This window comes from Microtus pennsylvanicus, chromosome 10 (genome assembly GCF_037038515.1).
Source record: "Microtus pennsylvanicus isolate mMicPen1 chromosome 10, mMicPen1.hap1, whole genome shotgun sequence".
NCBI lineage: Eukaryota > Metazoa > Chordata > Mammalia > Rodentia > Cricetidae > Microtus > Microtus pennsylvanicus.
Window position 1 is genome coordinate 80,299,470 of NC_134588.1, and position 12,306 is coordinate 80,311,775.

General features: G+C 46.6%; 1 protein-coding gene across 2 annotated transcripts in view; it reads right to left on the reverse strand.

The window, feature by feature from the left end:
* Positions 1 to 12,306, reverse strand: part of Frmpd2 (FERM and PDZ domain containing 2) — a 110,116-nt gene that overhangs the window by 65,088 nt on the left and 32,722 nt on the right. For both annotated transcript variants that reach the window (XM_075987521.1, XM_075987520.1), the window contains exons 11-13: positions 11,082 to 11,229; positions 10,352 to 10,490; positions 5,142 to 5,294 (exon numbers count right to left, since the gene is read on the reverse strand). In XM_075987521.1, the coding sequence (XP_075843636.1) occupies positions 5,142 to 5,294; positions 10,352 to 10,490; positions 11,082 to 11,229 (440 nt within the window). The remainder of the gene's footprint in view (positions 1 to 5,141; positions 5,295 to 10,351; positions 10,491 to 11,081; positions 11,230 to 12,306) is intronic.

Sequence of the window (12,306 nt, forward strand, 5' to 3'; positions counted from 1 at the left end):
TACTAATCATTTGTTAAGTTCATTGCTGACTTCACTCCCGTTGATGAGTCATCACTGAACCTGCAAATGCCCCGTCTCTCTGTGAGATTGTGATCAGATGTCTGGATGCTGAGCCTCCCGCTTTTAGCTTAGAAGAGACACTGCCATCATTGTTAGCACCACTATCATCACAGTCAGCACTGTCACCCAATAAAAATGCTGGAGTATTTGTATTGACATACCCATGGCTGAGCAGGACTGATTAAGTATGACAAGGAGAGCTGTCCAAGGCAGTGTGGTGCACTGTTAAGGAATTGGATGAGCATTGCTGTAAAGCACTGAAATAGAAGTCACCAGGAAGCCGGGCAGTGGTGGCACATGCCTATAATCCCAGCACTCAGAAGCCAGAGGCAGGCGGATCTCTGTGAGTTTGAGGCCAGCCTGGTCTACCTACAGAACTAGTTCCAGGACAGGCTCCAAAAAGAAGAAAGACAGACAGACAGACAGACAGACAGACAGACAGAAGGAAAGAAAGAAAGACGGGAGGGAGGGAGGGAGGGAGGGAGGGAGGGAGGGAGGGAGGGAGGGAAGGAGGGAGGGAGGGAGGGAAGGAGGGAGGGAGGGAGGGAAGGAGGGAGGAAGGTACTACAGAGAAACCCTGTCTCAATAAAAAAAAAAATCACCAGGAAAATAAAATGCCTTTTAAACCTTTTATAAACTGTTTAGCATTAATGTTTTATTTTTGTTTTTTAATTATTCTGAAAGGGTTATAATACTTGAGTACTGATAACACATGCTGCCAAGCACAGGCAGGCATTGTTTCATTAGCATTTAGTTTAGCTTTCATAACAATCATAACACAAAGGTGTAGCTGTCTTTTTCCAAAGGAGAAAGCAGAGCCACGGAAAGGTCAGTTGACCTTGGATGGATTAAACTTTTTGTTGTTGTTTTTGTCTATGCAGGTCAAGTTCTTCAAATTCTTCAACTGGAAAGAAACCTTGTTTTTGTTTTTCACAAAATCCAGCATCTTAATGGGCATGTGTTTCTTCTGCTTTTCCAGCCTAAGGAAATCATAAATACGGTTTAGACCCGAGTTTCATCTCCAGCACCTATGTAAGAAGCCGGGCGTGGTGGGTGCTTGTAATATAAGCACTGGGGATGCAGAGGAAGAGGATCACTGGCCCGCTTGCCCAGGCCTCAGAGAGACTCAAAAATAACATAACAAAACACAAAGAAAACCACTGTTGACATCAGAAATTCCATCCTCTCCTGCATTTTAAATCTGTAATCGCTTTCACAAAGCATAGACCCAATAACCACAGTCCCTGAAGAGTCTCCATGCTCCCTCTCATTCCTTGCCAGTTGACAAGTCCTGTTAGGCCACACAGCCAAGCAACAACAGGACCGTGCTCGGGTAGAGAGCAGAACTGTTCACCACTAGGAAGCTATGGGGTATTTGGGTTATATATGGGTTATCAGTGGCTACTCTGCCCAGGCTTCGTTGTCTGTTTTAAAGTTCATCGTCCACATTCACACAGCTCCGCCAGCTGTGGCTGCTGAGGGCATTCAGCCTCCCCTTTGTATCCAATATGCTCGGTTTACCCATGCGCTGCCAGCTTCCGTTCTCTGTCCCTCTTGATGTAAATGCCTGAAATATCAAGCCCTGTTAGAACAAATATAAAACAGGGTACAGGGCTACGAGAGCCATTTGTGGTAGTTCTTCGGAGTCTGCGTGGCTATACTTAGTTGGTTCAATTTGGAAGCAATAGTTTCAGTTTCTTTTTACTGCATATATCAGAACAGTTTTCTATTATTGAATATGATGTTCAAACTTTTGACTCGGCAAGCTTAGAAAAATATTTTGGAAATAAATTCTCTTATATGTGAGAGACAGATCATTCAACTGATCCAAGTAACCTGCCTTGGAGGCAGGAACGGGAATCTCAGTAGAGGAGCTGGTTTGATTCTGAGAATTCGCTCTCAACAACTAAAATTCTGTGTCTCTGAAGACTGGCGATGTAGACAAATAGGCATAATGTCCTCTGGGGCATCTCAATCTGCTAAAAGTGAAATAATGTTATCTGTCTCCTGTTCTCCACGATGCCTTTCCTCACCCATCCCGCCATGGATTCTTCTCCCAGCAGCAAATAGCAAAGTGAAAGTGGAGCCATCAGTCCTGACTTTCCCTTGCTGCACTGAGAACTGTGGGCAACAAGCAGATTGTTCTTCCCAATTGACATCAATCAGTGCTTTGGCCCCTACAGCCCCATTTCGGAGACTGTGCTCCAGGAAAACATGCTGCATAACAAGACAAATGTTCCTCCTATTTCTCTTCCTAATTTGGTGCAGACTTGCAGGGATAGGGTAAAGAAGTGCAGAACAAAATGCTCGCAACACTCAGGGAATACATTCATTAGAATGCTAAGGAGAGAAAAAATGCAGAATTTAACTAATATGATTTCAACAGGCAACTGGAACTGCTTTCCTATCACATCCCAATCCCTAATTGAGTGGGAACATGTCTAGCATTGAGGATGTCTGGAAAACAGAGAGCTAACTTGGAAGGAGTTGTTCAGGGATTCACACACTCACACAGCTGTGACTCTTCCAGAAGAAGGGCAGTGCTCAGTGGTGCCCATACTGGACTGTCGCCAAGTCTGCTGCCAGCGGGAGGATAGGAACTGGCAGAGCACAGCATCCGTAAACCAAGCCAGAAGGCAGCCACCTGGGAATGGTTCCCTCTTTTCATGAAAAAGAAGAGCCTAGAGGAGCTATAATTAAATACCTAGTGATTATTTGGGGTATAATGGCTTTGCAGTGGGCTCTGTGAAGCCAGGTCCCTGGCATTGACATCCTGGTTAGAGGGACAATGAATGTCCAGAGATAAGTGGAATTCAAGATGCCTCAACAATATGTGATACCCACCTATGTGACTCCTCTCATGAGATTCTCACCTCTAATAAATGAAAGATAAACACAGCCAATGATGAACACAGAAAAATACTAAATATAGTATTGTATTTTGGGACTATTTGTACGGCAAAGAATACAGTGTTGAAGAGGAGTGTGTATTGATTCAAAGTAAGTTTTCAAATTTTTCGCAATGAAGGATTATATGAATACATAGAAGTACTTATATAATATATGCCATTTGTAAATGTATGTGCATATACATATATAAATACAGATAGAAGGATGAATATATCAAAATGTAAGTGTGCTCACTCTCTGAGGCAGCATGGTGGAGAAATGTTTTCTTCCATATTTTGGAAGGAAAAAGACTCACTCAGTGACACAGAAGCTCCCAGAGAGTTCTGGGGGTGCAAATCTTACTCTGTCTTCAGCTCTTTGTACCAAGAACGGGCAGCCTGCAGCATTAGTCACTGAGAGAATGCCGCCAAAGAGAAGGGTAGGAGGCAGAGTGAGTCCCGACATGAATGCCCACTGCGGGCAAATGAAACAAAATCTGCCCAATGCTTTTTGTGAAAGACAGGAAGAAAAGAAATAGTCTTTTGCTTTTTTCTTCTAAGATGGGAGCTATTTTTGTAGTCACTTTTTCATAGTTCTGCCAGTGGGGGGAGGAACATGACAGAGCCCAGCACATAAAGCTGGGCACGGGACAGGCCGAAGGCAGCGTTCATCTCACAGTTGTGATCAGCAGGGTGAAGTCCTATATCTCAACCCAGTTCTCTAGTCCCGTGGCATTTACCACCCAACAACCTGAATTCTCCCTGTGTCTCTCGTCAAGGGAATGTTCTTGGCAGGGAGCGTGTGTGAGCATGGACTGCAGAATTCAGTGAGCACTGCTGGAGAGACTCAGACAAGGAAATGGCCGCAGGCTGCCCCCGTGCTAGGTGTTGGGGATCATTTTCCTGGATGATTGGCCAAAAAGAAAAGGCAAAATCTTGCTTTTCCAGTTTGTCTGGAAAGCACTCATCTCCTTAAAAGCAAAAACAAGCAAACAAAAAAACACATGGACAGAATATTTTGACTCTACCTAGGAGGCTTGATACACAGAAATGTGTATTCATTCCCATGTGTCCTATGATAACTGTTCCCCAAGTCCAAAGGTCCAGCCGCACTAACCATTTCTAGAAAATCCTCCCCATTACACACACCTTGCTCATACCCCTGTAAGGAGGCTGCTCTTGCCTCCTCCCACCAGTCACTGTCAATGGTCCCGTTCTCTCTGAGCATCTCTCTCAGTGTGCCCACCTCTAGTTAAACAGTTGTCATTCTAGACCTGGGACCCACCAAGGATAGGGAACATATGCTCCTTATCTCTATTCCCCACAGCATCTGGCCAACAGTGAGGAGAGGTAATGAAGAAAAAGTAAAACATCCATCATCAGGATGCTCTCTGTGTGTGAGACTGAAATGTCGCTGCTTTGAGGTGAGGAGAAAAGAGAGAACAGAAGAGAGCCGCACCCTACACAGTCGCACTGACAACCACACCCTACACAGCTGCATTGACAGCTGCACCCCACACAGCTGTGCTGACAGTCACACCCTACACAGATGTACTTATAGCCACACCCTACACAGCTGACTGGCAGCCACACCCTACACAGCTGCACTGACAGCCCTACACCCCACACAACTGGGTTGACAGCCACACCGTACACAGCTGCACTGACAGCCGCACCCCACACAGATGTGCTGACAGCCGCACCCACACAGCTGCGCTGACAGCCACACTCACACAGCTGCACTGACAGCTGCACCCACACAGCTGCACTGACAGCTGCACACTACACAGCTGACAGCTGCTCAGAAGGCTACACACAAGGAGTCTCCTGACAGCTCTGCCCAGCTTGTAGCCCAGTTCTTTGCCTCAGTTGTTCTCTGTGTCATCTATGAGGTCTCCCTGCACACAGGAAAGTATCACAGATGTCTCTCTAAGGCCAAAGCAAGGCCCTGTGACACCCAGCCTAGGCCAATAGATCCTATCCCTTTGAGGGGTCATTTCTAATGTCACCTATTACCAGAAGCCTCTCCTTGTTGCCCAGGGTGATGAAAAATTCTTCCTTTTGTGGGTTAAACCCTTGCCAATACCGCCTTGTAACTTTAATCCCTTCTGGTCACTAGATGTGGCTGCAGAGAGAATCACTGACTGCATTTCTTGGGCCCTGACACCTCTTTCGGGATCCCAAAGGCCTCACCTCTAAGAACTTCAGCTCCGCATCTTCTCCCCAAGGTGCAGAACTGAGCCTGTGCATCTCAGAGATTTCTACTTGGGCCCGGATTGCTGTCATCCGCTCAATAAGCCTTGCTGGGATGTAATCTTGAATTCGGAAATATGCTTTATTCTCTACCTGCGAGGAACAACATGCCGAGAAAAGAATTTATCCAGGAAGCCTTCCAGACAGTTCTGAATAGAAATGTGCGTGGAACCATACTCCCAATGGGGCCCAGGACAAGGATATCCCCTTGAGGTGCCTCTGGGACATAGTGTTATGTTCTGTATTAGAAGTGGAGCCAAACAACAAGGAAGTCTCAGATATGACATCATTCCTCTACAGGATCATGTCTGAGGAGACCAGATCCCTTCTCCCCACCAAGACCTCAACCTTCAGTCAGTCTGCTACTTAGGAAGCTGAGGCCACAGTCCCTTGGGAGAAGCTAGAGGATCAGTGCCACCTAGTATTGGGTTCCCTCCACACAGGCTTCGGGACAAACACAGTATGGTGAAGCTCATGAAGGTACAAACTCCAGGTCCACTGCAACAAATGAGGAAGGCAGGATGGTGTGGGGGGCGGGGGAGAAGGCAAGATGGTGTGGGGGGGGGACAAGGCAGATGGTGTCCGGGTGGGGGGAGGGTGGAGGCAGGATGGTGTTGGGGGGCAGAAGGCAGGATGGTGTCTGGGGGTGGGGGAGGCAGGATGGTGAGGGGGGAGCTTAGCCTACATCTGTATTTGATTCCATTTGTCCCGATCTTGAGGCGCCCCTGCGAGTCTACCCTGATGTGGAATAATCTTTCTTAGACTGTAAAGATGTGTATCTGCCTAAGGCACCTTCTGATTGGTTTAATAAAAAGCTGAATAGCCAATAGCTAGGCAGGAGAGGATAGGCAGGACTTGTGGGCAGAGAGAGAAACTCGGAGGAGAAATTTACACAGATGGATTTTGCCAGAAGACTAAGGGCAAGTCAGATTTGCAGTACTGAGGAAAGACAATGAACCACACGGCAGAACTTAGATTTAAAACCATGGGTTAATTAAGTTAGAAGAGCTAGTTGAAAACAAGCCTAAGCTAAGGCCATAATTAATAATAAGTCTCTGTGCCATTATTTGTGGCTGGTGGTTCCAATGAGAAAGTACTACTACACTACCCTTGGACAAACCATTGTCCCCAGTTTTGATGGCAGATATCCTGAAGAAGCCAGCTGAGGGCTGGGTGAATCTGACCTCTATTCAGAGGGTAGAGGAGTCAGTCTGCTGGGATTCAGAAGGGCACACACCACTACACCCCACATTCATGCTGTGGCACAGGCCTATCTAAGTGTCACCATAGACTGAGAATCCCCAAATTCTCCAGGTGACTCAGGCTGAGTCAGGGTTCAGATCAGAGGCACAAAGTAAAAGAAACATCTCAGCAATCTAGTGCATTAAAAAAAAATGTTAGATTAGCTAAAATTCAGAATACTGACAACACCAAGCACTTCTTGAAACAGAAGCAACAGGAACTCACGTTCATTGTGGATGGGAGTAGAAAATAATGCAGCCACTTCAGAAAACAGTTAGCCAACTTCTTACAAAATTAAACAGACTCTCAGGACCTGGCAGTCAACCCACAAAGACAGAGAGACCTGTATCCACAGGAAAGCCTACTGTGGAGCCGAGAATGTAGCTCAGGGGAAGAGTGCCTGCCTAGCATGTAGGAGGCCCTGGGTTTGTGGCACTGAAAACAACTAAATAACTGCACATGGTTGTTAACAGCAGCTCTGTTCATAATGGCCGAACCTTGGGAGCAAAAGCTACCCAGGGAGTGAGTGAAGACACAATGGCCCATCTGGGCAAGGGCTTCCTAGTCAGCACCAAAACTAAATGAGCTGCCAAAGAAAAGACGTGAAGGTGCTTAGATGTATGTTACTGGGTGACTTAAACCTATATGAAAGGCTGCATAATGTCTCCAACTATGAGATCCCTGCTACAGATATGGTAGTGATGAGTGGTTGTCGGGGGACAGACAGGTAGAGCACTAATAAGGGGAACATTGGTGATTTCCAGAGCAATGAGACTGCTCTGTATGACAATATGATAGTGATTCGTACCATTGTATGTTTGTCAAAATGCATAAACTAAATGACACCAGGAGAGAGCCCCCACGTTGACCAGGCACTCTGGTGATGACAACCTGCCAGCATCGGTTCATCAACAGTAACAAATGTGCCTTCTGGTACAAGATTAGATTGTTCACTAGGGGAGACTGCAAGGTTAGATTTGACACAGTGAATCTCGCTACCTTCCTACCCGCCTTTCAGCTTCGTTGTAAACCTGGCCGTTCTGTTATGGTTTGGATCTTAAGTCCCTCAAGGGTTCATATGCTAAAGGCTGTCACGAGCAAGTGGCACCATTTGGAGAACCCTTCGGCAATGGGACCCAGTGGAAAGGAGGGAGATCCTTGAAGTTTTACCTTAAGTTTGCTGCTGGGATCCAAGCCCCTTCCCCTCCTTCTGCGGTTTTGCTTCCTGACTACCATGACCTACCATGAGTTTTGCTTTGTTCAACCTGGTATTTGCTTGCTGCCTCAACCCGCCCTACCTAGAACGGGGGAGCCTGCAAATGTGGGCAGAAACCCGGGAAGCCAAAATAAAGCTTTCCTCCTTTACGTGGATTATCTCGGGTGTTCTGTCACAGTGACAGAAAGTTGACCAACGGCTGTCACAAAAAATAAGTTTTATTGAAACATTTGGGGAGAGAAAGGAGCACATAGGGTCTTTGTCCCAGCATTTCTTGCTAAGAACATACCCAAGAGAATTCAGCATGGAAAGTCCTAGGCACAAGTGCTTTATATACTTGGCACTTATAATAGGGATGCTCAGATGCAGCTAGTGTGACAACCATCACTTACATGGCACTCTCAGGGGAATTCCAACAGAGGGCATGGGATGCGTGAAGGAAGTCCCAGCCCATGGAACTGTAACATGCAAGCACTCCAGCTCTGCAGCACCTCGGGAAGGCCACACACATGATGAGAAAGAGCGCAGATGGAGTGCAGCAATGTCTACGGCTGTATAAAATCCTGACATGTGATCTGCTGGAAGAGTGTGTGCCCATGGGATGTTGGTTTGCTGTGATGGTGTGATTAAGGAGATTTATTTTTATACTAAATTGCCTTTGTCTCCCTCTTTAAAATGCAAATGTAATCACGTTACTTCCTCACATAGAATTCTGTAGGGGCTCCCATCTTTCATGGCAGAGGTTTCCAGTTCTTTCCCCACCACCAGAAGCTCTTTTCAAACAAAGTATAAGCCCCCTAGCAAGACATACTAAGTCCTCCCAAGTGGGCAGGTTCTACCTAGTCAGGCTCGTCACCTCATGGGAAGCCTGAAGCCTCTTCCTCCTGCCCATTGATGACAGAGAGGGGCTGCTGTTGCAGTAGAATGTTTAATGTCCCCTGAAGGCCATTGAATTCTGAGCACTGGGTACTATTAGAAGGGAACAGGATCTCTAAGAGGTAGTTATGTGAGAGAAATTGAGCTGCCAAGGCACACCCTGAGATACTGGGACCCCAATCTCCTCTCCTGTCCTTCCTGCTTGCCTTGAGGTGAACAGCCTTCACCTTCCCTTCTCTCATGATTTACTGGGTCCCCACATCTCAGGGTGACAGAGCCAAAGACCATGGATTCAAACCTCTGAAACGGTGAGCCAAGCAGATCTTTCCTCCTATACGTTGATGGCCACGGGTACTCTGTTACAGCAATGGAAGTCTAGTGCACTCCCCTAATGCTGTCTGAAGTACCCAGCACAGAAATCAAGCACAGCTGTGGAATCTAGACGTGTCAGCCCAGGCTGACTGATTGTAACAAACATAGCAGGAAGGTTACATTGGTTTTTTTGTTGGGGGAGGGACTATAAATAGGGAGCAAGAAATCTCTGTATCTCCTCCCACTTAATCTTACTATAAAGCTAAAACTGCCCTAAAAAATAGTTTATTGATATCTTTTCATTGAAGATAGGTATTTTTATACAATATATTCTGATTACTGTTTTCCCTCCACCAACTCACCCCAGATCTCCCCTACTATCTCACCTACCCAAATTCACACCTTTTCAGATTGTCTATCTAGAATATGTGATGTTAACTTTGCAATGTTTGTGTGAGTTAGATGTTGAGGTCAATGGCAGATAAGGTGCGCCTCTCTCTCTCTCTCTCTCTCTCTCTCTCTCTCTCTCTCTCTCTCTCTCTCTTTGGTTTTTCAAGACAGAGTTTCCTTTAGTTTTCCTGGAACTCACTCTGTAGACCAGGCTGGCTTTTAAATGACAGAGATCCGCCTGCCTCTGCCCCCAAAGTGCTGGGATTAATGGTGTGTGCCACTACCGCCCAGCAGTCTCTTAATAAAGATTAGCTATTAGTATTGGTGATAGTGGTGATAAAATCACAGCCAGTGTATATATTACTCTGGCTTGGCTCTGGTCTGAGTGGTCCCTGAAGGATACAGTGTAGATAGTCTTGATCTCAAGCATAGTGTTATGGGAAATGGTGGGACTTTCACAGCATGGTGTTATGGGAAATAGCAGCGCTTTCGTGGACAAGGAACTGATGGGAGCCTTAAACCATTGGAGGCTTTCCTTCAGAAGGGGCCATGGGATCTCAGTCTCTCTCCCTCTGAATTCCTATTTATCAACATGGAGTCCCCCCAGCTTGTGTTCCCACTATGAGGTACTGCTACCCAGAACCTATGGGGTAGCCCAATCTTGGACTTTGAGCTTCTAAACCTACAACCTTTTCTCTTTGTAAGTTAACTGTTTGGGGTATTTCATTGCAGTAGCACAAACTGACTGCTACAAAGAGGGATATAACTACATTACAGTGTATGAACTTGTATGTTTATCCTTATATAGCCCAGAACACAGGAAAAGTGTCCAATGAATGCTTATCTGATAAACAAATGGGTGGGTGGATGGTGGATAGATGGATGGATGGATGGACGGAAGGATGGATATATGGATGGATGGATGGATGGATGGGTGGATAGATGGGTGGATGAATGGATGGATCAATGGATATATGGATGGATGGATGAACATAGTTTACCCCAATCTCAATGATAGATGTTAACAGCACTTCTCAAAAGCAAAGCCTCTCTCTTCCTAACAGCCTCCTCCTCCCACAGTCCTCTTTCCAGTGACCCCAGATATCACCCCTACCTCCTTAGGATAACTGCCAAACTCAGCCTGCAGGGCAAGGACCCCCAGTTGCAGTAGTGTCTCGTCATTGCAATACAGCCTCTCTTCTAAAACATCTTTCCGAAGCTGCAAGTAAAACTGATGCCTTGTCCGGCTGTGCCTAGCAAAGAAACACAGGGGAAAAGACAGCCTGAGAGTCAGGAGAATGCCACACTGGAGGACCGCTCCATCTGGGAAAACAGGGACAACCCAGCAGAACCCAGAGAGACTAGTGTGGGTTCCTCCTCCAACACCATGCCCCCTCCTCCTGATGAGGGCTTCTCTACACCAGATATTCCAACAGCCATAGGATGCAGCGCAAGGCAAAAAAAAAACTGATATTCAGTTAGATAGCGTCTCTAGAAAGCAGCAGAAAACAGAGAGGGTGAGCCAACTTCAAAGCCAACACTCTCTCCTGGAGCTTTTACCCCTGAGCTGTGGAGCTGAACATGGCAGGCACTTAGGGAAAAGAGAACTTGCTACTGAATGGACTGTGTTTGAAACACAGGGAACAATTTCTCATTTCCATCAGGGCCTGCCTCTAAAAGACTAGTTTTCCTCTTGATTCTATTGCATCCGAACCCCATGGACCGAAATTGACCTTTCCATGCACTCTAGCATTCCCCACGCCTCTGTCTATTCACTACCTGGAATGTCAGCCTGGACAGTTATAGACCCTTTAATGATCCTAGGAACAGACTGAAGCACTCACTGGAGCAGCCCATAGTGGCTGACAAAGAACTTTATCCGCAGGAAGAGCGTGAAAGTGTCCGTGGAACCTTTCTGGTACTGTTCTCTCCAGCCTTCTGGGGCAACTTTGCACAATCTGGTGTCCTTGTCCAGGAAAAAGAACTCCTCACCTGAGATGGAAATAGAGTTTGGAGGAAGAATCGAGAGAGTGTGCCCCACCAGCCCACAGACTCATCCCTTGAGCTCTTCCCAGAGGGGTAGGGCCTAAGCTGCATTGGTGCAGGAGAGAGCAGAAGGTCCCTTCAGTATCTGGTAGCAGAGGACTCTTGCATAGGTCATAGGAGCTGAGAGGAGGCAAAGGAAAACGATCAAGCAGAAACAATCACAACTGCCCTCCATATGCATAGTCTGCGTTTGAAGACTCAACTAACCACACGGGAATATTTATTTTATATGTACTAAATATGTACAGGCCTTTCTGCCACTGCTCCGGCTACTATATAGTTTAGTACTTTGGTGCAACAGCCCAAACTGATCAAGTCAGCAATAAGCACTATCTTATTTGCACACTTGGGTCTTCAGCTCCAGCAGAGTTGATCCTGCACCCCATCTAGATGGTTAGATCAGTTGGAACCCCTGCATATACTGTCCCCATTCCTCAGTCAGAACTACTGTATATATTGTTCCCGTCCCTCCCCCTCCCTTACTCTTGTTCTCAGCTAGACTTAGCATCATAGACCACTCCCAGGATTTCTGCAGGTCTGCCGCTCTCTGACTATATCCCACATTGTCTGCTCCTGTGCGCCACCCTCCAACCTCAGAGTGTATGACCATGGCTCATCTAGGGTGGGCTCCCACTACAGTAAGAAGGTGGGACTTTTAAATTAGTAGCCAGCTTCTGGTGCCTGGGAGGTATGTGTGGAGAGGCGGGTAGATGTCCAGGTACGTTAAAATAATGACCATCATCCCCAGCCCTCCACCATTGCTGCTGGATTTGGCTCTCCACACCATATTCACTTTCCCTTAAGATGGATTCTTTCCAAGGGGTAGATGGATTCCCAACACAGTCTGTCTAGTAAACCCTCCCAAGATGGTCTCCATCCAGATCGATGATTTCTCCATGAGGCCCTTTCCTAAGCAGCTCTGGAAATTCAGGAATCATCCCATGAGAGCCCTTGATTGGAGGGTAAAGGGTGTACTCTCCTATGCGCATGCTCATGTACCTGTGGGAGCTTTTGTATGTATGA